Consider the following 24,830-nt stretch of genomic DNA (forward strand, 5'->3'; position numbering starts at 1 on the left):
TTATCAAATTGTGGAGAATCTTATGCATATGGTACAGGAAGAATTTATTCCATCCATCATTAAAGTGGGCTTTGTTTTAATTCCATTTTCTAACCCTTTGCCCATTGCCCCTGCAGTTCGTGGCTCTTTAGCGATCATCCAGGTACGTTTGGGCAGCTCCGCAGTGGACGGCTCTGAGCCCGGCTGCAAAAGGTGGAGTTATCGGGCAGGGGGCTAGCAACCCCATCCCATAGAAACCCAAAGCTAGCAGAATACCGAAAGAACCTCCAAAGACCTCATCCCTGGGAGAGGAAGGATCTTCGAAAATGCAGACAACTCGAAAGGCTGAACCAGGACAGAGGATTCTGATGAGCTGCTGTCGGTGGCTTAAGCCCCAGAAGGTGTGACGGACATAAATGAAGAAAGAAGTGATTCTATTAGGTATTGAATTTCAAACCCCGATTGCTCTCCTGCCATCAGATGAAAAGGCCCATTATAGTTACATTTCCTATTTTAGGAACGGTTAATCTGATCACATCAGGAATGCAAAAAAAGACGCCAGCTCAACTTTCCTCTTTTGTAGATGTTTATCTTTAGAATGTGAATTGTTGCCTTCAGCTGCAGACAGTAAAGCCTGTCAGATTAGAAAACAGAAGCAGATACTGCACAGTGAAGTGTTTTGCAAATACCAGCTGACAGGAAATGGCATTTGTGTTTTGGATGAGTTGTTGCAACAGTTCCGCAACAAAGGGGAATTTGTAATGAAAATGAGCACAGAACAAGAAAAGACTGGCTACGACATACAGCACAGACATTTGATCTACTCTGCCTGCATCTTAACTTCAGTAGCTCTGATGTCGACCTATGTGGCAGTGGTTGCTTTACACCACGTCCTTGCACTGAAAGGAGAAATCTCATCGATGAGAGAGGAACTGGACACGTACAAACTCCACCTGGAAGCCCTGACAAAATTAAATGAGGCCCAAGCAGCCAATTGGAGCATTTCAGTGAACCAGCTTCATGAGGTTTTTGAGGAGCAACTGTACCACGAGGCTAAATCAAAAGCTGGGATGAAGCTTAGAATACACAGATCACTCCCTGAAGAGACTCAGCAGGCCTGTGTACAACTGATCGCTTCCAATGTCCCAAGACGCACTGTAAGAGTGAGCAATTGCCAGAAGTGCATCCCAGGAAGGCCACAACAATCCTGTCGAATTGAACGGAGAGCCGACGTGAATCAAAACCAAATGGAAGCCACCACCGTCCCCTGGATTCTCAGTTTGAAAAAAGGAAGGGCTCTCGACAAGAAAGGTAATAAGATCTCTGTGATAGAAGCTGGTTACTTTTTGGTGTACAGCCAAGTGTGGTACAAGGATAATACGTTTACAATGGGGCACTTTATAAAAAGATACAAAGCCAATGTTGTTGGCAACGAGCCACACTCGGTAATTTTGTTTCGGTGCATTCAGAACATGTCTGCCTGCTGTCCAAACAACTCTTGTTTCACTGCTGGCATCGCACAGCTTGAAGTAGGAGATGAACTTGAACTTGTAATACCACGAATACAGGCACAGATTGCATTAAATGGTGATGGGACATTCTTTGGAGCAATAAAGCTGCTGTAAATTTATTTATTCTGAGATACAGCTTGGAACAGGCCCTTCTCTCCCTTCGAGCCGCACTGCCCAGCAAACCCCTGACAACCCTGATTTAACCCTTAGTTAATCATGGGACAAATTTACAATGATTAATTAACTTACTCGGTACGTCTTTGGACTGTGGGAGGAAACCAAGGACCCAGTGAAAACCAACACATTTCACCGGGAGGACGTACAGAGACTCCTTACAGAGTACGAGGGGATTGAACTCTGAACTCCGACGGCCCAAGTTGTAATAGCATCGCCCTAACCGCTACACTAGCGTGGTGCCCAAATTGTGCCCTGAAGCTTGAGAAGAAGAATGCCTCCATATTTTATCAACTCTTTGATTTACTGTGGTGGAATAGATGTCTGATTTTAAAAAAAACTAAATATTCCAGAAAGAGAATACAATTTTGTCTCTCTCACGCAATAGAAAAATGAAAGGAACGGATAGTCTAAGCTTCCATATTTTTGTTATTGGTAAAAGTCAGGTTGAAGCAAATCTGAGAGCCAGTCAGGATGGAATTGTCTTGGAAAATCTTCTGCCTGCTTTGCAATTGGAGGAAGCCAAGAGTGCATGAATATAGGAGAAACCCGGAATATATCTAACTTCCAGGAAGCCGCCTTGTATGGAAAAGTTCTCCATCTCCATCACTTGCATTAAACACAAAATGGAGGACATCTTTTTGGAGCTTATAAACAGAGCTGCAGTCGGACGGCTGCCATGCAGTCTAACAGATCCCCAAATGCAGCAGAAAATAGAGATGGGGAGTAATTGTCTTACCAGCAATGCCCGCAATGAAAAAAAAATTGCCTGGAGCTATTAACAGAAACATGAAGAAAGTATGCAAGTGCTTTATCAATGTAATGACTGGTCACAAAAAAATGTTCAGATGCTTCTAGAGATGGGGCGAGTGGGAAGAGGGCCAAAGAGTTATGAATAATAATCAGTTAAGTAAAACATTATCAAATCTGAAATAAAGATTGAGAACATGAGCACAATAGATCAATACAAAGCATTAGCATCTTTCTTGTAAATGAAAGAATTTGGGGAAAATATCCTAAGAGACTTCTCGTCATCACTGTCAAGGTAACTAGTATTTCCTAATTATGGAAAACCAACAGCAGAGCCCGTAGCTCATAATGCATAGGAGCAAATTTATGCTATTCAGCCCATCTAGTCATCACTATTCCATCATGGCTGACTTATTATCCCTCTCAAATGCATTCTCCGGCTTTCTCCCTGTAACCCTTGCTGCTCCGACTGATCAAGAAAACCTATCAAACTCTGCTTTAAATATACCCAATGACTGTGGCAATGAATTCCACAGATTCACCACCCTCTGGCTAAAGATGTTGCCATGGATTCAGCCAAAGGAAGCTGCATTGACTCTCAGGGCTTTTCCATGGTAAGAAGGGGAAGATGTGAGTTGACTTTATCACAATGGCAAAAGACTAGATTTGTAACCTTTGCACCATCATTTCCACAGGAAGGCACTTACTAGATAATTACAAGACAATGAACCTAATTTCAGTGTTGGAAAGAATATAAATTCCCTGAAGTTTAGATGAGGATAGCACATTATACAGTATGCTTGTAGTTGGGCATGTTATTTGGAGAAAAAGCCCCATCAAAAAGTAATGTCTTTATGATCAAGGGAAAATGGCAAAAGTCTTGCAAGGAGAACGGTTTATTTTTCTTATCTGTTAGCAATAGATTTTAAATGTTCAGAATACATATTTTGATTTAGATACCACGGTTAGCTTTCATAACATTGCAGATATCTAACCCAAACTGATTTGACGAGTTGTGTGACCAGAGTGAATAGCTCAGGAGAAAAGAGCGACACCGAATAGGTATGCAATCATAAAGTAAAGGATCTTACAGATATAATAAAAGTAAAATTTGAGCTCAGCTATAGTTCAGATTTCAATACTTTGTACTGACAAAGTCTGTTGAGTGTTTCATTTTAGTAACTCTAAGTGTCTAATTTTACCTAAAACTAGTTCCAAGTAAACTCTGAAGTTACATCCGAATTAAAACAAAACGAGCCTCTCTCTGCAAAGAGTTTGTCAAAATGCAGAAGTTGTGTGATGTCACAAAAATTTGGCATAGATTAGCAATGAGGAAGCAAGCTTTGGGCTGCAAAGAGAAAACAGTGTGGTAGAAAAGTATTTCACTCAGGAAAACAAGTGAGATAGTAAGTTTGAGGGTAGGGGGACAAAGAAAGACAGGCCATCATTGGATAATAAACAAGTTACATCTTTAGAGGAACCTACAAGTCAAGTTTTCTCCTGAAGTTGAATTTGTTCTTAAGTCAAGAAATACACAAAATCACAATACAGTAACAGTACCTCTACAACAATTTCCATTAATATTCATTTATTGTCCCTTCTACCTAGCTACAATGATACAGAATCACGATGTCTCACACTCAATGGCTGGTTTTGATGAACTTGAATTATCAGTGGATGTTATTGTTGAGATGGTATTGTTGAGCAAGTATTAGTAAGAGTGATTGTCAATTTCCAAAGCAACCCTCTTAAGTAGCCTCCCATGATGAAACTGGCAGCTTGTGATCTTAAGAGGCAATGGTATATGATAACACTGGACATCAAAGATTTTGCTTCCTGAATACTTTTGTGTGTACGTACCTTATGGATTTTACCCTGCTGATCGTGAAACTCATCATGAAAATTCCCTATCATGCACCATTTTATTAGAAATTGTCTATTTTTGTTATTTCACTTTTAATTCATAATTCAATGACAGACAATTCAAAGAACTAGTAGGATCAGAGAAAATTGTATGGAAAGCATTCAAGGATGTTGTTGAAAATTTTCTTGGCAACTACAGAGCACCAAATTATGAACAGCTGGTTGACAACATCCTTCAAACATTCAAAACCATGAAGTGTAACAGGTCACTAAAGATTCATTTTCTGCATTCCCATTTAGACTTCTTCCTTGCAAATCTTGGCGCCGTCAGTGACAAGCGTGGTGAAAGGTTTCACCAGGACTTTGCGGTCATGGAGAAATGGTATCAGGGCAACTGGAATCCATCAATGCTGGCTGATTATTATTAGACACTTCAACAAGGCTCAGACACTGAGTAAAAATGAAAATCATCAACAAAACATTTTTAGATTAGTTGAACTATTGCAAAACAACAGCTCTGTTATGCAATTGAATGCATTATATTTAATAAAAGTTAATTTCCTGTTTCTTCAAATTCCTATGTGATACAAGTAATCTGAAATTATATTTGTGTTCAGCCTCAAGGAGTCTATCACAAGCAAAAAAAGAATTCTGAGGAAGCAGTATTTATGAAAAAAATTGTTGTCCAGTGTAATTGAGTGAAAGTTATATGCAAACAGATTTTTATTTCCAAATTTGCTTCTTGTTTGAAATTAAAATATTTATGAGATCTCTATCAATGCATGGGTGTCCATAAGTCAGGGGTTCATATCCTGGAAAGGGCCTGTACACTGTAAATGAGAAGATTGGAGAAATGGCGGCATTTGAAAGCATGTGTTTGCCTTTGAAGTTTCAATGGAAGTACAAGATTTATTATTTGTTTTCTTTACCGACTGCAACATTAAGATCAGAGCCGCCATACCCGAACTGTACGAAACAACATCTGGACTTGTGCCTCACCCTGCTTGATTCCAAGGTTTAAGCCGGTACTACCCTTGTGACTAGCCAATTTCGGAATTGAGGTCCAGCTGTGGTGAAGAAAGGTGAAAGAGACTGCAGATGCTGGATTCAGAAATAAAAACTAAAGAGCTGGACAATATCAGTGGATCAAGCAACATCTGTGGAGGCAAAGGATGCATATTGATGTTTCAGGTTGAAATCCAGGATCAGAACCAAAGGACCAATAGTTCGGAATGTATATTTTGGAACAGTTTGATTGTCCATTTAGAAATCCGATGGCGGAGGGGAAGAAACTGTTCCTGACTTATTAAGTGTGTGTCTTCAGGCTTCTGTCCCTCCTTCCCGATGGTAACAATGAGAAGAGGGCGTGTCGTGGGTGATGGCGGTCCTTAATGATGGATGCTGCCTTTTTTTTTTGTAGCATTGCTCCTTGCAGATGTCCTGGAAGCTGGGGAGGCAGCATCTGTGATTGTATATTTAAGGGTAATGGTAGAAAGATTAGAAGGAAGTTAAGAATAGTTTAATTTTCATTGGGAGTATAGTGGGGTTCTAACACTTGCAGTCTGAAAGTAGTGGCAGAAACCTCCTCTTGTTTAACTACCTGATTGAGGACTTAAAGTTTGGTGGCCTACAGGACTTAAAGCTAAAAATTGGGATGTGGAGATAATCCCAATAATTGTCATTTGGCATGGACATTAAATCAGGTTTATTATCGCTGACTAATGTTGTGAAATTCATTGTTCTGCAGTAGCAGAACAGTGAAAAATATAAACATTACTTCAAATTTCAATAAGAATATATATATTTTAAAATAAATAAATACAAAAAGAGGGCAAAATAGTGAGGTAGTGTTCAAGATTTCATGGACTGTTCAGAAATCTGATGGCTGAGGGGATGAAGCTGTTCCTAAAATGTTGAGTGTATGTCTTCTGGTTCCTAAACCTGCTCTCTAATGGTAGTAATGAGAAAAGGAGAATGTCCTGGAAGGTGAGAGTCCTTAATGATAGAAGCCACCTTCTTGAGACATCACCTTTTGAAGATGCCCTTGATGGTAAGGAGGCAGGTGCTCATGATGAAGCTGGCTGAGTTTACAACCTTCTGCAGCCTTATTCGCTGCTGTGCATTGGTGCCTGCATACCAGACAATGACGCAACCTGTCAGAATGCTCTCCGCAGTACATCTGGAGAAATTTGTCAGAGTCTTTGACGGAAGAAAAAACTGGCTGAAATCTTTTTGGTGGCGTACCAAATCTCCTTAACTCCTAATGAAATGTAGCCGCTCCCGTGCCTCAGTATGTTGGGCCCAGGATAGATCCTCAGAGATGTTGACACCAGGAACCTGAAGCTGCTCATCCTTTCCACTGTGGACCTCTTGATGAGGACTACTGCACGTTCTCCCGATTTACTCATCCTCCCATGCATTCATTGCCCCATAAATCTTTTGATTACCATTTGTTGAATTACAAGCCTTAAAATTCTCTTATAAAATTCTCAAATAATAATTCGACTAGTTTTTAATGGTGCACTGATTACCATGGTCTGCAGTATTTCATCATGTCACACTGAGGGCTTGTCTAAATATGGAGAGGTTTGCTGAGGAATGGGCCTTTTGATCTTGAGCATTTCAATTAAAAAATCATTTGTACAGTACAAAAGGAGTGAGCTTGGTGCCACTGTCACAAGAGGGATTTGGGGAATGACAGCAATTTAATGTCCTATTTTCTTGATGTAATTGTGCTGTTGCAAACTTACTTGCTAATGTAGCGTGCATTTTTTGAATACTTACTCCAAAATTGTACAGGCAAGTCTATTGGTGTAAACATTACTTAAACCTATAATGACTCGTAAACTATGGAATGACCTTGTATTGTAAAACAACACACACAAATTGCTGGAGGAACTCAGCAGGTCAGGCAGTATCTATGGAAAAGAGTAAACAGTTGAAATTTCAGGCCGAAGGGAGGGGGAAGACGCCAGAATATAAAGGTAGGTGGACGAGAAGGAGATAGATGAAGCCGGGTAGGTGGGAAGGGTAAAGAGATAGAGAAGAGATCTGATAGGAGGGGAGAGTAGAGCATAGGAGAAGGGAAGGAGGAGGGGGACCCAGGTGGAAGAGATAGGCAGCTGAGAAGAAATTAAACGTCAGAGTGGGAAATAGAGAAAGGGGAGGGAGGAAATTTGTTTACCAGAAGGTGAAATCGGTATTCATACCATTAGGTTGGAGGGTACCTAGAGTTCCCCCCCACCATCTTTTTATTTTGGCATCTTCCCCCTTCCTTCTCAGTCCTGAAGAAGGGTGTCGGCCCAAAACGTTGACCATCTACTCATTTCCATAGATGCTGCCTGACCTGCATTTTGTCTGTGTTGCTCTGGATTTCCGACAACTGCAGATTTTCTCACGTTTGTGTTGTAAAGGATGTACATATACGTTTCTGTTCAAAGAAATAAACCTTAAAATAGATTTTTTGAAAAAGCAATCTCCTTGACACATAATTCTAAGAAGGTGGGCAGCAGCATGGTAGCGGAGTGGTTAGCACAGTCACTTTCCCGAACCAGCGATCGCAGATTGGGATTCAGTTCCACCGCTGTCTGTAAGGAGTTTGTACGTACTCCTCATGGCTCTGCGGGTTTCCTCTGGTGAGGGGTAGTGAGTTGCGGGCATGCTACGTCGGCGACAGAAACTTGGCGACACTTGTGGATTGCGCCGAGCACAATCCTCGGGCTGTGTTGGCTGCTGACGCAAAATGACACATTTCACTGCTTGTTTTGATGCTTCGGTTGCATGTGACAAATAAAGAAGAGAGGGGGGAAGGGAGGGAGAGAGAGAGAGAACAGGCACCTTCTTTCGGCAGCAACACACACCACCTGCTGTCCTGATGTTTCAGTCTCCCGTATCGCTGTGAAATCAGTGAGGAACCACGCTGTCCATGGGTGTGTCTATGTCTTAATCTAAGTATTGTTTCCTTAGATCGAACAAGCAGACTCCTGAGCTAATAAGAGATGCAGACTGATTTGTAAAAGGTCAGGATGTACTATCATTTATTTATACCTACATTCCGTCTTAACTTTGCATCATCTGCAACTTGAAAGAGTGGCCGTAGTCAGGCACTGAAACCTCTACCTGGATTTGGTTCATTGGACCACGAAGTAAGCGAATAAGCAAACCCTTCTCACCATCTCAATGAGGCAACAAATCCGAGAACCACCAGGGAGTGGACAAGCTAGTGTCTCAGTGCAATCACAACAACTTGGAGCAGAATGCCCTCAAAACCCTGGGGATGCAGATCGACTTCAGGAGAAATGGTGTCTCCTTTCCATCCACTCATCATCAAGAACACTACAGTTAGCACTGTTTTTACATTCAGGTTCTGGGTGGCATGATTTCATATGACTTCATGTGGGGGAGCCATATCTCCTTAACATAGAACATAGAATAGTACAGCACATTACTGGCCCTTTGGCCCACAATGTTGTGCTGACCCTCAAACCCTGCCTCCCATATAACCCCCCACCTTAAATTCCTCCATATACTTGTCTAGTAGTCTCTTAAACTTCACCAGTGTGTCCGCCTCCACCACTGAATCAGGCAGTGCATTCCATGCACCAACCACTCTCTGTGAAAAACCTTCCTCTAATATCCCCCTTGAACTTCCCTCCCCTTAACTTAAAGCCATGTCCTCTTGTACTGAGCAGTGGTGCCCTGGGGAAGAGGCTCTGGCTGTCCACTCTGTCTATTCCTCTTAATATCTTGTATACCTCTATCATGTCTCCTCTCTTCCTCCTTCTCTCCAAAGAGTAAAGCCCTAGCTCCCTTAATCTCTGATCATAATCCATACTCTCTAAACCAGGCAGCATCCTGGTAAATCTCCTCTGTACCCTTTCCAATGCTTCCACATCCTTCCTATAGTGAGGCGACCAGAACTGGACACAGTACTTATTCCTTGAGAAAAGGGCTCGGCAGAGGACGTTCTTCAAATTCAAGTTCCAGTTTATTGTTATTCAGCCGTACACATGTATACAGCTAAATGAAGCAACGTTCCTCCAGACCAAGTGACACGATAACTCACACACACAACATAAAGTAACATTACCACCAGTAAATTAACAAATAATAAGGTGCATTTATGACACAAGTTAAAACTCTACTGGAGCTGCATAGAGAATGAGACCCGGGTGGTGACAGGGAGTGTCACAGCCTGGGGGAAGAAGCTGTTTCCCATCCTAACAACAGTCGCACTTGTATCCTAATAAAAGTCACGGTGTTTCCCTTCTTGTGGCAGTGGGTAAAATTCCATCTTCCGCAGAACAGCCCGGTGCAATTCTCCACTGCCATCATAGCGAGCATCCTCACATCAGCCGTCACATTTTAGTTTGGGGTAGCATCCTCTCACAATACACAAAACCTACAGTGAACTGTCAGGTCAGCAGAAGAGGTCAATGGCTGCAGTCTACCTTCTATGCATCCAGGACAAAGAAGCAGGCAGAAAAATCATTTCCAACACTATTCACTCTGCAAACAGCTTTTCCAAAAGCTCCCTTCTGAAACCCCTAAAGGGCTATTAAAGCAAAAAAACTTCATGCCATCTTAAAAGTTTCTTCCCCTGTACAGTTAATTTGATCAACCATTCTAGTTATTCCCTCCACATCCCCCTCTATTACCCCCATCACTGCACTGTTCTGTAAGAATTTTAAACCACTATTTAGAATGCTGTTTATATTGTAAATACATGCCGGTAATTATGTATTCATGTACATTTTATTCCATATCCTTAAGCCTCTAACTTTATTTTAACATAATTCTTTATGATTCAAAATTCAATGTTCAAAGTGAATTTATTATCAAAGTACATATTCACCATATACAACTCTGAGATCTTTCCTTGTGGGTTTGCTCAGTAAATCCATGAAGCACAACAGAATCAATGCAAGACCACATCCAACAGGATGGACAAACAGCCAACGTGCAAAAGAGCAAACTATGCAAATACAAAAGAAAAACAAAATAATAATAATAAATAAATATCGAGAACATGAGATGAAGCGTTCATAAGTTGTGGGAACAGTTCAGTGCTGGGGTGGGGTGCCTCAAGAGCCTGGTGGTTGAGGGTTAATAACTGTTCCTGAACCTGGTGATGTGGGTCCTGAGGCTCCTGCACCTTCTTCCTGATGGCAACAGTGAGGAGAGAGCGTGACTTGAGTGGTGGGTGGTGGGGGGGGGTCCTTGATGATGGATGCTGCTTTTCCGCAACAGCGCTCCATGTAGATGTGCTCAATGATGGGGAGGACTTTCTCCGTGATGGACTGGGCCGTATCCACTACTTTTATAGGATTTACTGTCCAAGGGCGTTGGCGTTTCCACACCAGGCTGTGATATTGATTTTTATTGAATGTTGTCCCCAACCAACACACAACAGCAAATTTCTGTTACGTGTAAATGCCGAGTACATGGTGAGTAAAGCTGAACCCTGATCCTTTATATATAGATAGATAGATAGATAGATAGATAGATAGATACTTTATTCATCCCCATGGGGAAATTCAACTTTTTTCCAATGTCCCATACACTTGTTGTAGCAAAACTAATTACATACAATACTTAACTCAGTAAAAAATATGATATGCATCTAAATCACTATCTCAAAAAGCATTAATAATAGCTTTTAAAAAGTTCTTAAGTCCTGGCGGTAGAATTGTAAAGCCTAATGGCATTGGGGAGTATTGACCTCTTCATCCTGTCTGAGGAGCATTGCATCGATAGTAACCTGTCGCTGAAACTGCTTCTCTGTCTCTGGATGGTGCTATGTAGAGGATGTTCAGAGTTATCCATAATTGACCGTAGCCTACTCAGCGCCCTTCGCTCAGCTACCGATGTTAAACTCTCCAGTACTTTGCCCACGACAGAGCCCGCCTTCCTTACCAGCTTATTAAGACGTGAGGCGTCCCTCTTCTTAATGCTTCCTCCCCAACACGCCACCACAAAGAAGAGGGCGCTCTCCACAACTGACCTATAGAACATCTTCAGCATCTCACTACAGACATTGAATGACGCCAACCTTCTTAGGAAGTACAGTCGACACTGCATTGTCTGGATGGGACACAAAACAAAAACCACTCTATTCCATGTGTGGCATCACCATGTTTTATAGTTATACCGTAACTTTCCAGCCATTATATTCTATGCCCCAGCTAATGAAGGCTAACGTTCTGCCTGACCTGCTGAGTTCCTCCAGCACTGTGTGTGTGTGTTTCCCTGCATTTCCACCATCTACAGATTCCTTCCAGTTTAAGAAGATGCGGGTGAATCTCAGCGATGGCGAACAAAATCAGTCTTTTTCTGACAAATGATCATCGCAAGCAATGGTCCGTAACTTCCCTTTGGGCTTGGAAGCAATTCGATATGGCATTACCGAGGCGGGGTGAGGAGAGTGGGCCCATCACTGAGTGAGGAAGATCCGAGGTCCGAGGTTCGATTGATTTAAGCGCCAGGCCGAATTGAGATGGCATGGTCCAGACCCCAGAGTGTACCAAAGCAACTGAACCCGATGTTTGGAAGATAATCGAAGCACCGGGTCAAATCGGAAAGGTCAGGTACAGGCCGAATTGAGTCAGCAGGATCCAGGCCCCGGAGTGCATGGAAGCAGGTTAATCCAAAGTGTGAACGATGAGTTAAACACCTGGCCAGGTTGAAAACACCAGGTTGTCGGGGCCCAAGGTGAAGGACTGACCAGTTCAGCTCGCTGCTGTAATCTGCACTGAACTAAGAGTATGTGGACGGACTCTCTTTGTGGACTTCACTTCAGAATGCTATATGCTTGCCTTTATTGTTTGCATGAATTGTTTTTTTCTCTCTGCACATCAGGTGCTTGACAATCTTCTGTTTTTTTCTGGGTTTCTTTGTTTTTAGGATGCAAATCTGGAGGTTACACAATATATACATCGATAATAAATGTACTTTGAAGATTTGATCTCCCACGTTTCACATTACTATCCTATCTGCACATGCTGCCACCTTCAGGAATCTTTGCAGATGTACACCAAGATCCCTCAGTTCCTCAATATTCCCTCAGGCTTGACATTTCTTTGACCTCTCCCCACACACATCAAGGCTAGATTCCACCCTTGTTTGCTCTTCCCAGTTTAGAGCCAATCAAAATCTTTCTGCAGCCTGAGACTTCTCCCCACTATTTTTTTCAAGCATCAATCTAGTTCAGTCTTAATGGGGCTGCTGCTGCTGCTGCTTCAGCTACTGAATTCCACAATCTCAGATCAAAAGTATATCCACAGTGTCCACTTTGTTAGCTACATCCTGTACCTAATATAGTGGCCACTGAGTGTATGCTCATGGTCTCTGTTGCTGTAGCCCATTCACTTCAAAGTTCAACATGCTGAGCATTCAGAGCTCATCTCCTGCGTACCGCTGTTGCGTCCGTTCACAATTTTAAGCATTAAATATCATGAACTGATTCAGTCTGACGAAAAATTTTACAGAAAGAAAACCAAGAAGATTACTTCAAATTAATTCTGATTCAACAGCAAAGGGTGTTGGCTCAAAGACAAGAGCCTTGGACGTGTGCCAGGAAATTAATCAAATAATCTGTATATTTCTTTTGCAGGTGGAAGAAATCAGGAGGTTTGGTTAGTTGTTTTCCTTTCAGAGAGATTAATGAGGCAGTCTGTCATTGGAAAGATCATCCATCAAAATAATAAGTTGTGCAAGACTTCTTTACACTCTTAAGGTCCTTTGTGAGCATAGATTAACAGAAGTCTGGGAAGAAAGAATGATCAGAAACAGAACAAGTTCCTCCTTAGCAACAGCCACAAAATGCTGGAGAAACTCAGCAGGTCCAGCAGCATCTATGGAGAGGAGTAAACAGTTGACGTTTCAGGCTGAGACCCTTCTTCAGTCCTGGAAAGGAAGGTGGGGAGATGGCAGAATGGAAAGGTGGGGTGAAGGGAAGTGGGTGACAGGTGAAGCACGTAGGTAGTAAAGGAAAAGGGCTGGAGAGGACAGTGGACCATAGGAGAAAGGGAATGAGGAGAGGACTGGCAAGGTGAAAGGCAGTTGAGAAGGAGTAAAAGGCCATGGGGGGGGGGGGGGGGCGGAACATGAGGTGTTGCTCATCTACCCTGTGGGTGGCCTCATCTTGGCACAAGAGGAGAGCATGGACTGACACGTCGAAATGGGAATGGGAATTAAAATGTTTGGCCACTGGGAATTTCCACTTTAGCAGATGGAGCGGAGGAGTCATTCTTTATTTTGGCAACAAGTTCATTTCAGTTGTGAGTCCAGTTCTGTTGGAGTTTTATCAAAATAAACCTCTGCGTTTGTGCTGGGATATATAATTGAAAAGAAGGGAGGGAAAGCAACACACACACACACATGCAAAGTACCAGAGGAACTCAGCAGGTCAGGCAGCATCAATGGAGGGGAATAACAAGGCAAGATCCTCCACTGGGACTGGAACAGGTTTGGGGAGAAGTCAGAATAAGAAGGAAGGGGATGGATAGTAGTTTTTATTTGGAATATTGAACACAATTTCAGTCATTACAGTACAGAGAACCTCATGTGATTGTGCTTCATAGCCTGGAAGTTTAGTTAAAATTGGCATGAAGACCTACATGGCATTGTGGCCAAAAGGTATTCCACTGTTCTATACTCTAGGAAGCTGAATTTTAATTTGATTTTTGTGCCATAGAGGGCAGTGAAGAGGAGCATGAGAATCTTCAGTTGTCTGCCATTAAACTGAGGGAAATTCTGATTCATTCACATTTGACCACTGCGGTCTACCAAAAGTTAAAATTCATTACATACCCACACTACCAAAAACCAGAAGAAACTTCAAATCTTGCATTGTGACTTACTCTCTGAACATGTCGCAAGGCCACCTGACTGAGGTCAAAGTGCAGATAGTGACTATATTCCAGCTGTCAATTAGTCCATGGCCGGTAAAGCTTTCTCAAACTCTCCAGGGGTAAACAATAGGAAGGAGTCCTAGAATGAGAAGATTCTCTCAGGAAATACATTTGTTTAGATTCTATTGGTGTCCTTATCCTCACAACCACTTCTGCATCCGGTCCAGTGCTGTTGCAGTTTTCTGCAACGTGCTGACCAGCTCTCAACTTATTGTCAGGCAAGGGACGTATGTAGCTCTAGTATACCCTCACTGCCTTCGTATACCACTTCTCAACCAATTAAGCATCCTATAAAGCAGCAAGTGTCTTTTGTTAGTCTCCCCTCTCTCTCTGTGACACCTCTCTGCCCCTTTAGAGAGAGTCTGTGGTATGTTGAATTGTTGGGTGAGCAATTAGTTTTTATTGTACTGCAGTTCATGGTCTTCAAGATTCAAGTTTCAAGTACATTTATGACCAAAGAATGTATAGGTTATACAGCCTCGAGATTTACTTGCTCACAGGTGGCCACAAAGCAAGAAACCCAAAGGAACCCAATTTAAAGAAATTTTTTTTTAATAAAGAATAAATAAGAGACCAATGCTCGATGTGCAAGGGAAAGAAAAAACTACAAATCATGCAAACAATTGAAGCGAATAGCATTCTGAACCAAAAATGAGCCCTCAAATCCGAACCCTAAACAGCCTGGAGTAGGCCCAAAGCCTCACTTATCAGTTCATCATATTAGCGAGCATGGAGCACAGTAGCCGGGGCAGCCTTCGTAGCCTCAGTTCTATGGAGATGACTATCACAGAGAACGAGCGAAATCAGCTCTTGTCCATACTGACACCCTGTCTTTTCAGTCTACTTGGGCCAGTGTATAAATTGACTGAACAACGGAACAGTGAAAGGCTTTAGCACCCTGGAGAAAGGAGTGAAGATTGTGGAGAGTGAGTGAAATCGGCTCTCGCCTCCGATCTGGGCTGGCGTTTAAATTGTCTAAATGGCTCATTGTCCCTCGCAGTAGGACCCAGGTACCACTGCTGTGAAGGGCCCCAGGCCTAAATCACGCCACCCAGCAACTCGCTCCAGGCACAGGTTCTGTCACCCATCTCTAGCTCTTCAAAAACAGCTCGGCACCCGAGCCAGTTGTACGAGCGTCAAAATCAAATCTCCTCTGCCCAGGATCTGACTTCCCCTTTCTTGGGGCTTTGCTATTGCTTGCTTGATGGGTGGAGGGTACTGCTTTTGGCTCAAATAAGAGGGGGAGGGAGAGGGCGATGCTTTCCTGCTCCTTGCGCGTGGGAGGGGGAGTGGGGAGGCATTGGGATTCGAATGTTTTGACTGTCACTCATCCTTTGGAATACTTCTGCGTTTGTGTAATGTCTGCAAGGAACAAGAATTTCAGGTTATATATCACATACATTCTCTGATATTCAATGGAGCTATTGAAGGAAATTTAATTATGTGTCATACATGGACATTGTAAAGGTGTTTAGTAAAACACTACTAATTGTGATTGCAGCCCATGAAATAAACGGGGCAAAAGCACCATGAAGTGAATTTATCTTAGAGAACAAAACTCACAAAATGCTGGTGGAACACAGCAGGACTGTCCTGACGAAGAGTCTCGGCCCGAAACGTCGACAGCGCTTCTCCCTATAGATGCTGCCTGGCCTGCTGTGTTCCACCAGCATTTTGTGTGTTTTGTTGTTTGAATTTCCAGCATCTGCAGATTTCCTCATGTTTTATCTTAGAGAAAGTAGGAGTGAACAGTTGTTTGTCAGATGGGAGGGAAGTGTACAGTGGTCATAGAGACGCAAATTTATAGAGCACCACAGCACAGAAACAGGACCTCCGGCCCATTCAGTCCATGCTGAATTATTATTCTGTCTAAACACGAGAAAGTCTGCAAATCCAGAGCAACACACACAAAATGCTGAAGGGACTCAGCAGGTCAGGCAGCATCTATGGAGAGGAATAAACAGTTAATCTTTCGGGCTGAGACCCTCCATCAGGACTGTGAAGGAAGGGGAAAGATGTCAGAATAAAAAGCTGGGGGGAGGATAAGGAGGCTGGCTGGAAGGTGATTGGTGAAGCCAGGTGGGCGGGAAAGGTCAAGGGCTGGGAAGAAGGAATCTGATAGGAAGAGGAGAGTGGACCATAGGGGAAAGGGAAGGAGGAGAGGACCCAGGGGGAGGTGATAGGCAGGTGAGACGAGGTAAGAGACCAGATTAGGGAACAAAAGGTGAGGCTGGGAGTGGAAAACATTTTTTACCGGAAGAAGAAATCGACATTCACGCCATTAGGCTGGTGGCTATCCACATGGACCAACATGTTGGAACTGGAATGGGAATGGGAATTGAAATGTTTGGCCATCGGGAAGTTCCACTTGCGGCAAATGGAGCAGAAGTGCTCACTGAAGCAGCCCCACCCTCCCCCCCCCCAGTTTATGACGGGTCTCACCAACGTAGAGGAGGCCGCATCGGGAGCAATGGACACAATCGGCGACCCCAGCAGATTGACAGGTGAGGTGTTGCCTCACCTGGAAGAACTATTCGGGCCCTGAATGGAGGTGAGGGAGGAGGTGAACAGGTAGGTGTAGCACTTAGGCCACTTGCAGGGGTAAGTGCCGCGAGGGAGACTAGTAGGGAGGGATGAGTGGACAAGGGAATCACAGAAGGAGAGATCCCTGCAGAAATTGGGAGGGGAGGTAAAGATATGTTTAGTGGTACAACCCCTTTGGAGATGGCCAAAGTTGCGGAGGATATCGCATTGAATGCAGAGGCTGATGGGATGGTTATTCTGCCTAGTTACATCCACCTGCAGCCAGATCATAGCCCTCCACAGCTAGGTACTTCTCTAAGCTCCTCTTAAATATTGAAATCAAACCTGCATGCACCACTTCCACTAGAAGCCCATTCCACACTCTCACCTCCCTCTGACTGAAGAAATTTCCCCTTAAATATTTTACCTTTCACCCTTAACCCATGACCTGTAGTTCTGGTGTCACCTGACCTCAGTGGAAAAATGCTGCTTGCATTTATCCTATATGAATATCCTCATAATTTTGTAACAAAATTCCCCTCAATCTACTATGCTGCAGGGAATAACCTACTTAATCTGTCCCTATAACTCAGGTCTGCAAGTCCCGGCAACTTCCTTGTAAATTTTGTCTGTATTCTTTAGGAACCCATACAAGTGCCACTGCTTGTCATGGCGTAGATTAAGAAAAGGACAGGTGTACAAGGCACTGGTTATGAATTTGCAGGCAACAAAAATTTGGAGGGCTAGTGAACTGAAAGATAGCCATAGATCTTAAGACAAGTCTACTCAGGCTGATGAAATGGGCAGAAATCAGGTTCATGAAATATCACAGAGGGAAGTATGAAATATCCTTTTTGATTGGGAGAAGAAGCTAACTAAACAAGTGAGTACTATTCTAAAAGGCACAGGATAGAGTACGTGTATATATTAGCCTTGATTGAATGGTGGAGCAGACTTGATGGACCAAATGGCTGAATTAAGCTCCTATGACTTATAATCTTATCATCTTCTGCGCATTACAAAAGTTGAACAGCAAATTGAGAAACAGTTTAAAAAGTATGTGGGATCCTGATCTTTCTGAATAGACGCATAGAGTATAATGAGACTTTTATCTCTTATATAGCAGGGCTTACAAGGTTTTGTGCTCAGTTCCATGCCAGACTTCAGGAAAGTTATGAAGGCTTTGTAAGCTTTAACATAATGATTCCGGGAATGAGGGACTAATTATGGGAATGGGCTGGAAAAGCTGCATTTGTTCTTGGAAAAGAGGAGATTGCAAGTGGATCTGACGTCAGTAAGATCAGAGAACTGATTGTGGACTTCAGAAAGAGTAAGACGAGTGGATCACACACCAGTACTCAGAGAGGGATCAGAAGTGGAAAGAGTGAGCGATTTCAAGTTCCCTGTGCATCAGCATCTCTGAGGATTTAACCTGTGCCAAACATATTGAAGCCGCCATAAAGAAGACACAACAGCGGCCGTATTTCATTTCTAGTTTGAGGAGATTTGATATGTCACCAAAGGCACTCATAAATTTCTGCAGATGTACCGTGGAGAGCATCTAACTAGCTGCATAACCGTCTGGTATGGGCGGGTGGGTGGTGGCACTGCTCAGGATCAAAAGAAGCTGCAGAAAGTTGTGAACCTACTCAGCTCCATCACGGGCATTAACCTCTGCAGTATGCAGGACATCTTCAAGGAGCGATGCCTCAAGAAGGCAGCATCCGTTATTAAGGACCCCTGTCAGCGAGGTGGTGCCCTCTTCTCATTGCTACCATCACAAAGGAGGGTAAAAAAGCCTGAAGGCACACACTCAATATTCTCCTCTGCCATCTGATTTCAGAATGGACTGTCAGGAGGAGGGGAAATGCACAGCCTGTGCAGGGTACACCTTGGCCGTTCCCCTCAATAATAAGTATACTATTAGATTAGTATATAATCTATAAGTATATAAGTAGATACTATTGATGAGGATAACCTACCAGGTGGTGCCACAGCAACCGGGTCTCTGGCACTGTGTCTGGTGCTGTGGCTCAGAAGAGCAGAGAGGTGAAGAGGATTACAGTGTTGATAGGAGGTTCCTTAGTCAGAGGAACAGAGACAATGTTTTGTGTGTGCGATGGAGACATTCGGATGGTATGTTGCCTCCCCGGTGCCAGGATCAGGGAGGTCTCGGACTGGATTCATGGCATTCCCAAGGACAAGGGTGAGCAGCCGGAAGTCTTGGTGGTATTGGCACCAATGACATAGGTAGACAAAGCGAGGAGGTCCTAAAGAGAGATTTTAGAGAGCAAGTTAGAAAGCTGAGAAGCAGGACCTCAAGGGTGGTGATCTCTGGAAAGCTGCTAGTGTCAGTGAGGGTAAGAATAGAATGATTTGCAAGTTGGATGCATTGCTGAGGAACTTGTGCAGGGGTCAGGGGGTTCAGATTTCTGGATCATTGGAGGATCTCTTCAGAGGAAGATATGACCTGTACAAAAGGGATGGGTCAAAAATGAACCCGAGGGGGTCCACTATCCTTGCGAGCTGATTGGCTAGAGTTGTTCAGGTGGGTTTAAACTAATCTGGCAGGGGGATGGAAACTGGAGTGATGGTGCTGAGGATGAGGTAACTTGGTTTACAAACAGGCAATGTGTAGTGAGACTCCGAGCAAGGAGAGGCTGATGATAGGGCAAAGTTGCAGTCAACAGGATGAGCTGCAATGTAAAAGGTGAACAAATCAAAAAGGGTGAATACAGGACTGAAGATATTGTATTTGAATGTGTGCAGAAAACGGAATAAGGTAGACAAACTTGTAGCACAGTTAAAGATTGGCCTGTATGATGTTGCAGACATCTCTGAATAATGGTTGAAAGAAGATTGTAGCTGTACATATTGTATCGATAGGACAGACCGGGAGGTAGAGGGGGTGGCATTGCTCTGTTGGTGAAAAATCAAATCAAGTCATTAGAAAGAGGTGACATAGGGTCAGAAGGTGTTGAATCATTGTGGAGAGAGCTCAGGAACTGCAAGGGTGTAAAGACACTGATGGGAGTTATATGCAGACCCCCAAACAGTTGTAAGGATGTAGTTTACAAGAAAATGCATGTCAAAAGCACAATGTTACAATAGTCATAGGGGATTTCAATATGCAGGTAGATTGGGAAAATCAAGTTGTGCTGGATTCCAAGAGGCGAGATTTCTAGAATGCCTACGAGATGGTTTTTTGGAGCAGCTCGTGGTTGAGTCCACTCGAGGATCAGCTATTCTGAATTGGGTGTTGTGCAATGAACTGGAATTGATTAGAGAGCTTAAGGAAAAAGAACCCTTTGGGGGAAGTTATAATATGATCAAATTCTCCCTGAAAGGAGAAGCTAAAGTAGGATGTATCATTAGTACAGCGGAGTAAAGGGAATTACAGAGGCATGAGAGAGAGTTGCCCAGAATTGATTTGAAAACAACACTGGCAGAGTAGCAACGGCTGGAATTTCTGGAAGCAATTTGGAAGGCACAGGATATATACATCCCAAAAATGAAGAAGTATTCTAAAGGCAAGATAACACAGCTATGGCTAACAAAAGCAGCCAAGGCCAACATAGGAGCCAAAGTGAGGGCATATAATTGAGCAAAAACTAGTGGGAAGTTAGAGGATTGGGAAACTTTCAAATACCAACAGAAGGCAACGAAAAAGTCATTAAGAAGATAAAGAAGGAATACAGAAGTAAGCTAGCCAATAATATTAAAGAGCATACCAAATGTTTCTTCAGACACATGAAGAGTAAAAGAGAAGCAACCGTGAAAAAACAATGCTGGAAGGGTTGTAATGGAGGAGAAGGAAATTGCAGATGAACTGAATAAGTATTTTGCATCAGTCTTCACTGTGGAAGACACTAACAGTATGGTGGAATTTCCAAGTGTGAGGAGTTGAAGTGTGTGAATTTGCCATTACTAGGGAGAAGGTTCTTGAGAAAGTGAAAGGTCTGAAGGTAGATACGTCACCTGGACCAGAAGGTGGCAGAGTGGGAATAAAGGAAGCCTTTTCTGTTTGGCTGCCAGAGACTAGTGGTGTTCCACAGGTGTCTAAGTTGGGACCAACTCTTTTTATGTTATATGTTAATGATTTGGATGATGGAATTGAATGGCTTTGTTGCAAAGTTTGTGGACGATACAAAGATAGGTGGAGGGGCAAGTAGTTTGAGGATGTTGAGAAGCTACAGAAGGACAGACAGATTAGGGGAATGGGCAAAGAAGTGGCAGATGGAATACATTGTCAGGTCATGCACTTTGGTAGAAGAAATGGAAGGGTTGACTATTTTCTAAATGGAGAGAAAATACAAAAAAACTGAGGCATAAAGGGGACTAGGGAGTGCTTGTGCAGGATTCCTTAAAGTGCCTTTAACACCATCCAGCCCAAGATCTTAAGGCACAAACTAACGGAGATGGGAGTAGACTCTCACATGGTGGATTGGATAGTGGACTACTTGACAGATAGACCTCAGTATGTGCGGTTGGGAGACTGTAGGTCTGACACAGTGGTCAGCAGCACAGGAGCGCCGCAGGGGACCGTGCTCTCTCCGGTCCTGTTCACCCTGTACACATCAGACTTCCAATACAACTCGGAGTCCTGCCATGTGCAGAAGTTCGCTGACGACACGGCCATAGTGGGGTGTGTCAGGAATGGACAGGAGGAAGAGTATAGGAAACTGATACAGGACTTTGTGATATGGTGCAACTCAAACTACCTGCGTCTCAATATCATCAAGACCAAGGAGATGGTGGTGGACTTTAGGAGATCTAGGCCTCATATGGAGCTAGTGATCATTAATGGAGAATGTGTGGAGCAGGTTAAGACCTACAAGTATCTGGGAGTACAGTTAGACGAGAAGCTAGACTGGACTGCCAACACAGATGCCTTGTGCAGGAAGGCACAGAGTCGACTGTACTTCCTTAGAAGGTTAGCATCATTCAATGTCTGTAGTGAGATGCTGAAGATGTTCTATAGGTCAGTTGTGGAGAGCGCCCTCTTCTTTGTGGTGGCGTGTTGGGGAGGCAGCATTAAGAAGAGGGACGCCTCACGTCTTAATAAGCTGGTAAGGAAGGCGGGCTCTGTCGTGGGCAAAGTACTGGAGAGTATAACATCGGTAGCAGAGCGAAGGGCGCTGAGTAGGCTACGGTCAATTATGGAAAACCCTGAACATCCTCTACATAGCACCATCCAGAGACAGAGAAGCAGTTTCAGCGACAGGTTGCTATCGATGCAATGCTCCTCAGACAGGATGAAGAGATCAATACTCCCCAATGCCATTCGGCTTTACAATTCAACTGCCAGGAGTAAGATATGTTAAAGTGCCGGGGTTAGGACTCAATGTATTTAAGTAAACTACTTAAGAACTTTTTAAAAGCTATTATTAATGCTTTTTGAGAGAGTGATTTAGATGCATATCATATTTTTACTGAGTTAAGTATTGGTTGTAATTAGTTTTGCTACAATAAGTGTATGGGACATTGGGAAAAAAATGTTGAATTTCCCCATGGGGATGAATAAAGTATCTATCTATCTATCTATCTATCTATCTATCTATCTATCTATCTATCTATCTATCTAAAGGTTAATTTATAGATTGAGTCTGTGGTGAGGAAGGCAAACGTGATGTTAGCATTCATTCCAAGAGGACTAGAATATAAACTCAAGGATGGAATGTTGAAACTTTATAAAGCACTGCTGAGGCTTCACTTGGTGTATTGTTGAGTAGTGCTTGGCTCCTTTTCTTAGATTTGCTGAAACTGGAGAGGGTTCAAAGGAGTTTCACGAAAAGAATTCCAGACTTGAATGGCTTATCATATGAAAAGTGTTTGATGGCTCTGGGCCTGTATTCACTAGAATTCAGAAGAATGAGGAGTGACCTCATTGAAAGTCAAATGGTGAAAGGACTTGATAGAGTGGATGTGAAGATGATGTTTCCTATGGTGGAAGAGTCTAAGACCAGAGGACACAGCTTCAGAATAGAGGGGCGTATTTTTAGAACAGAGGAATTTCTTTAGCCAGGGAATGGTGAATCTGTGAAATTCATTGCCACAGGCTGCAGGGAAGTTAAATTTTTATGTATATTTAAGGCGGAGGGTGATAGATTCTTGATTGGTCAGGGCATGAAGGGATACAGTGGGGAGAAGGGGGGATTGAAAGGCAGGACAGGAAAATGGATCAGCCATGGTGAAATGGTGAGGCAGTCTCGATGGTCGCCTAATTCTGCTCCTATGTCTTATGGTCTTCTAGTCTTTTGGATGTTGAACCCCTGAACTACTTTTTTATTCTTATTTTTGCACTACTTATTTAATTTAACTATTTAATATATATCAGCTTTTACTTATTATGTAACACATTGTGGTGCTGCCGCAAGGACAACAAGTTTCACGACATATGCCGGTGATGTTAAACCTGATGATTCTGAAGTTATTTCAAACTCTGGACAGAGTACTGGGCAAAAGACAAAGGCAAGAAAATGAAAGAGATTGATTAAAGAACCGTAGTCATGCATCTAATTTGTACACAAAAAAATGTTGTTTTTAAACAAGTTGTTAGTTGTTCTGTAAGCCAGCAGGGGTCATGGTGATTTTGAGGGTTTATCTATTGCCAGTGTTTTGGTCTTCGGCAGTAGCCATTTTATCTGAGTGCAATTTCACTCGGCAAGCTTGAAAACATAATGTTCTAAAGGAAGAAACAGCCTCCATCTTTTATATATGTTCAGATCTGACAACAACATGAGGAAAAACTTTCCTCTGCACCGAATGGTTAAAATCTGCTTTGCATTGCCCGGAGACAGATTCATTCAGTAGAAGTTGCACGTGAACTTGAGAGGGAATGACAGGGCTTTGAGGAAAAGATTCAACCTTCAAGAATTGAGATTGCTTATTGTCATTAACAGTGCACAGGTGTAAAGGAGAATGAAATGATTGTTACTCCAAATCTGATACAGCATAAAAAAGCGCAATAAAAAGCACACACTAAATATAAATACATAAGATAGCGTATATAGATTGATTGATTGTATAGCCATAAAGTGACGCTAGGTTGCACATAAGGTCACTGACAGGAAATAATATAGTAGAGGTGGGTTAGTGGGTGGAGGTGTTGATCAGCCTTACTGCTTAAGGAAAGGAACTGTTTTGGAGTCTGGTAGTCTTGGCATGGATGTTACATAGCCTCTTCCCTGATAAGTCGATGAACTGCTTGAGATGGGTGGGATCATTTATAATATGGCTAGCCTTCTTCTGGCACCTTTCTTTATTAATCTTCTTGATGGTGAGTAAGCTGGTGCTGGTGATACGTTGGATAGCTTTAATTACCTCTAGTAGAGTCTTCCTGCAGTTTCCATACCATGTAGGGTTACAGCTCAACTGCACATCTACAGAAAGTTATGAGTTTGATGCTGTGATGATCACTCCACTACTGTAATGCCCTAATATTATTAATATTAATACTCAGCAAATCTATAGAATAGTAACTATAACAGGATCAATGAAAGATCAACCAGAGTGCAGAAGACAACAAACCGTGCAAATGCAAATATAAATAAATAGCAATAAATAATGAGAACATGAGATAACAAGATAAGGCTTCTTTTAAGTGAGATCATTGGTTGTGGGAACATCTCAATGATGGACAAGTGAGTGTGGTCATCCCCTTTTGTTAAAGAGCTGTTACCAGGCTCAGATATGGCCCAAGTGCAGAGTGAGAGACACTGAAGTGGGTAGATAGTTCACAGACTTTAATACGAACAGTGTTAAAGGAAAATAAAGAAATAACACTGGGCCAAACAGGGCTGCTAACTAAAACTCTCAAAAGGAACACAAAGCCTACACTGCGGCTGAAAAGAATATCTAAACATTAAACAAATACCACTATTCAGAGTCAGTTGACTTGAAAGTCCAATATCTCAGGGAAGGCCAAAAGCAAAACAGCAGCAAAGCGTTGCTATGCTCCGTTCAAGTCTCGACAAGCACTACGACGACAAGTAAGGAGTTAAATACTATCACAATTAAATAATAATTAGCTGACACGTGCAAATTCACAAACACAATGGCCATATCTACTGCACTGCCGAATCCATGGTTGTGACAAGAGCCTGACGTTTGGAGGGGT

At 42.8% G+C, this 24,830-nt stretch overlaps 2 protein-coding genes across 4 annotated transcripts in view; one reads left to right on the forward strand and one right to left on the reverse strand.

Annotated features, from left to right (window-relative positions):
• LOC140719176 (ferritin heavy chain B-like) overlaps nt 1-24,830 on the reverse strand; it is a 137,014-nt gene that overhangs the window by 31,424 nt on the left and 80,760 nt on the right. The gene's annotated exons all lie outside the window — the stretch shown is intronic.
• LOC140719173 (uncharacterized) lies at nt 689-7,748 on the forward strand. Of its 2 annotated transcripts, none has more exons than XR_012096870.1 (2): nt 689-3,028; nt 4,578-4,657. XR_012096870.1 is itself a non-coding variant. In XM_073033593.1 (2 exons), exons 1-2 carry the CDS (start codon nt 741-743, stop codon nt 4,703-4,705), a joined length of 678 nt encoding a protein of 225 aa, XP_072889694.1. In that variant the 5' UTR covers nt 689-740; the 3' UTR covers nt 4,706-7,748. The 2 variants fall into 2 exon arrangements, 1 of the variants encoding a protein (XP_072889694.1); XM_073033593.1 differs by having other exon boundaries at nt 689-1,290; nt 4,578-7,748.

The sequence above is a fragment of the Hemitrygon akajei genome, chromosome 31 (assembly GCF_048418815.1).
Source record: "Hemitrygon akajei chromosome 31, sHemAka1.3, whole genome shotgun sequence".
In the NCBI taxonomy this organism is placed as follows: Eukaryota; Metazoa; Chordata; class Chondrichthyes; order Myliobatiformes; family Dasyatidae; genus Hemitrygon; species Hemitrygon akajei.

Excerpts from the sequence above, each read along its gene's own strand:
- LOC140719173 (XM_073033593.1), top strand. The coding sequence starts at position 741 with ATGAAAATGAGCACAGAACAAGAAAAGACTGGCTACGACATACAGCAC. Across the intron at positions 1,291-4,577 it reads AAGGGCTCTCGACAAGAAAG|ACTTCTTCCTTGCAAATCTT; the intron begins GTAATAAGATCT and ends ATTCCCATTTAG.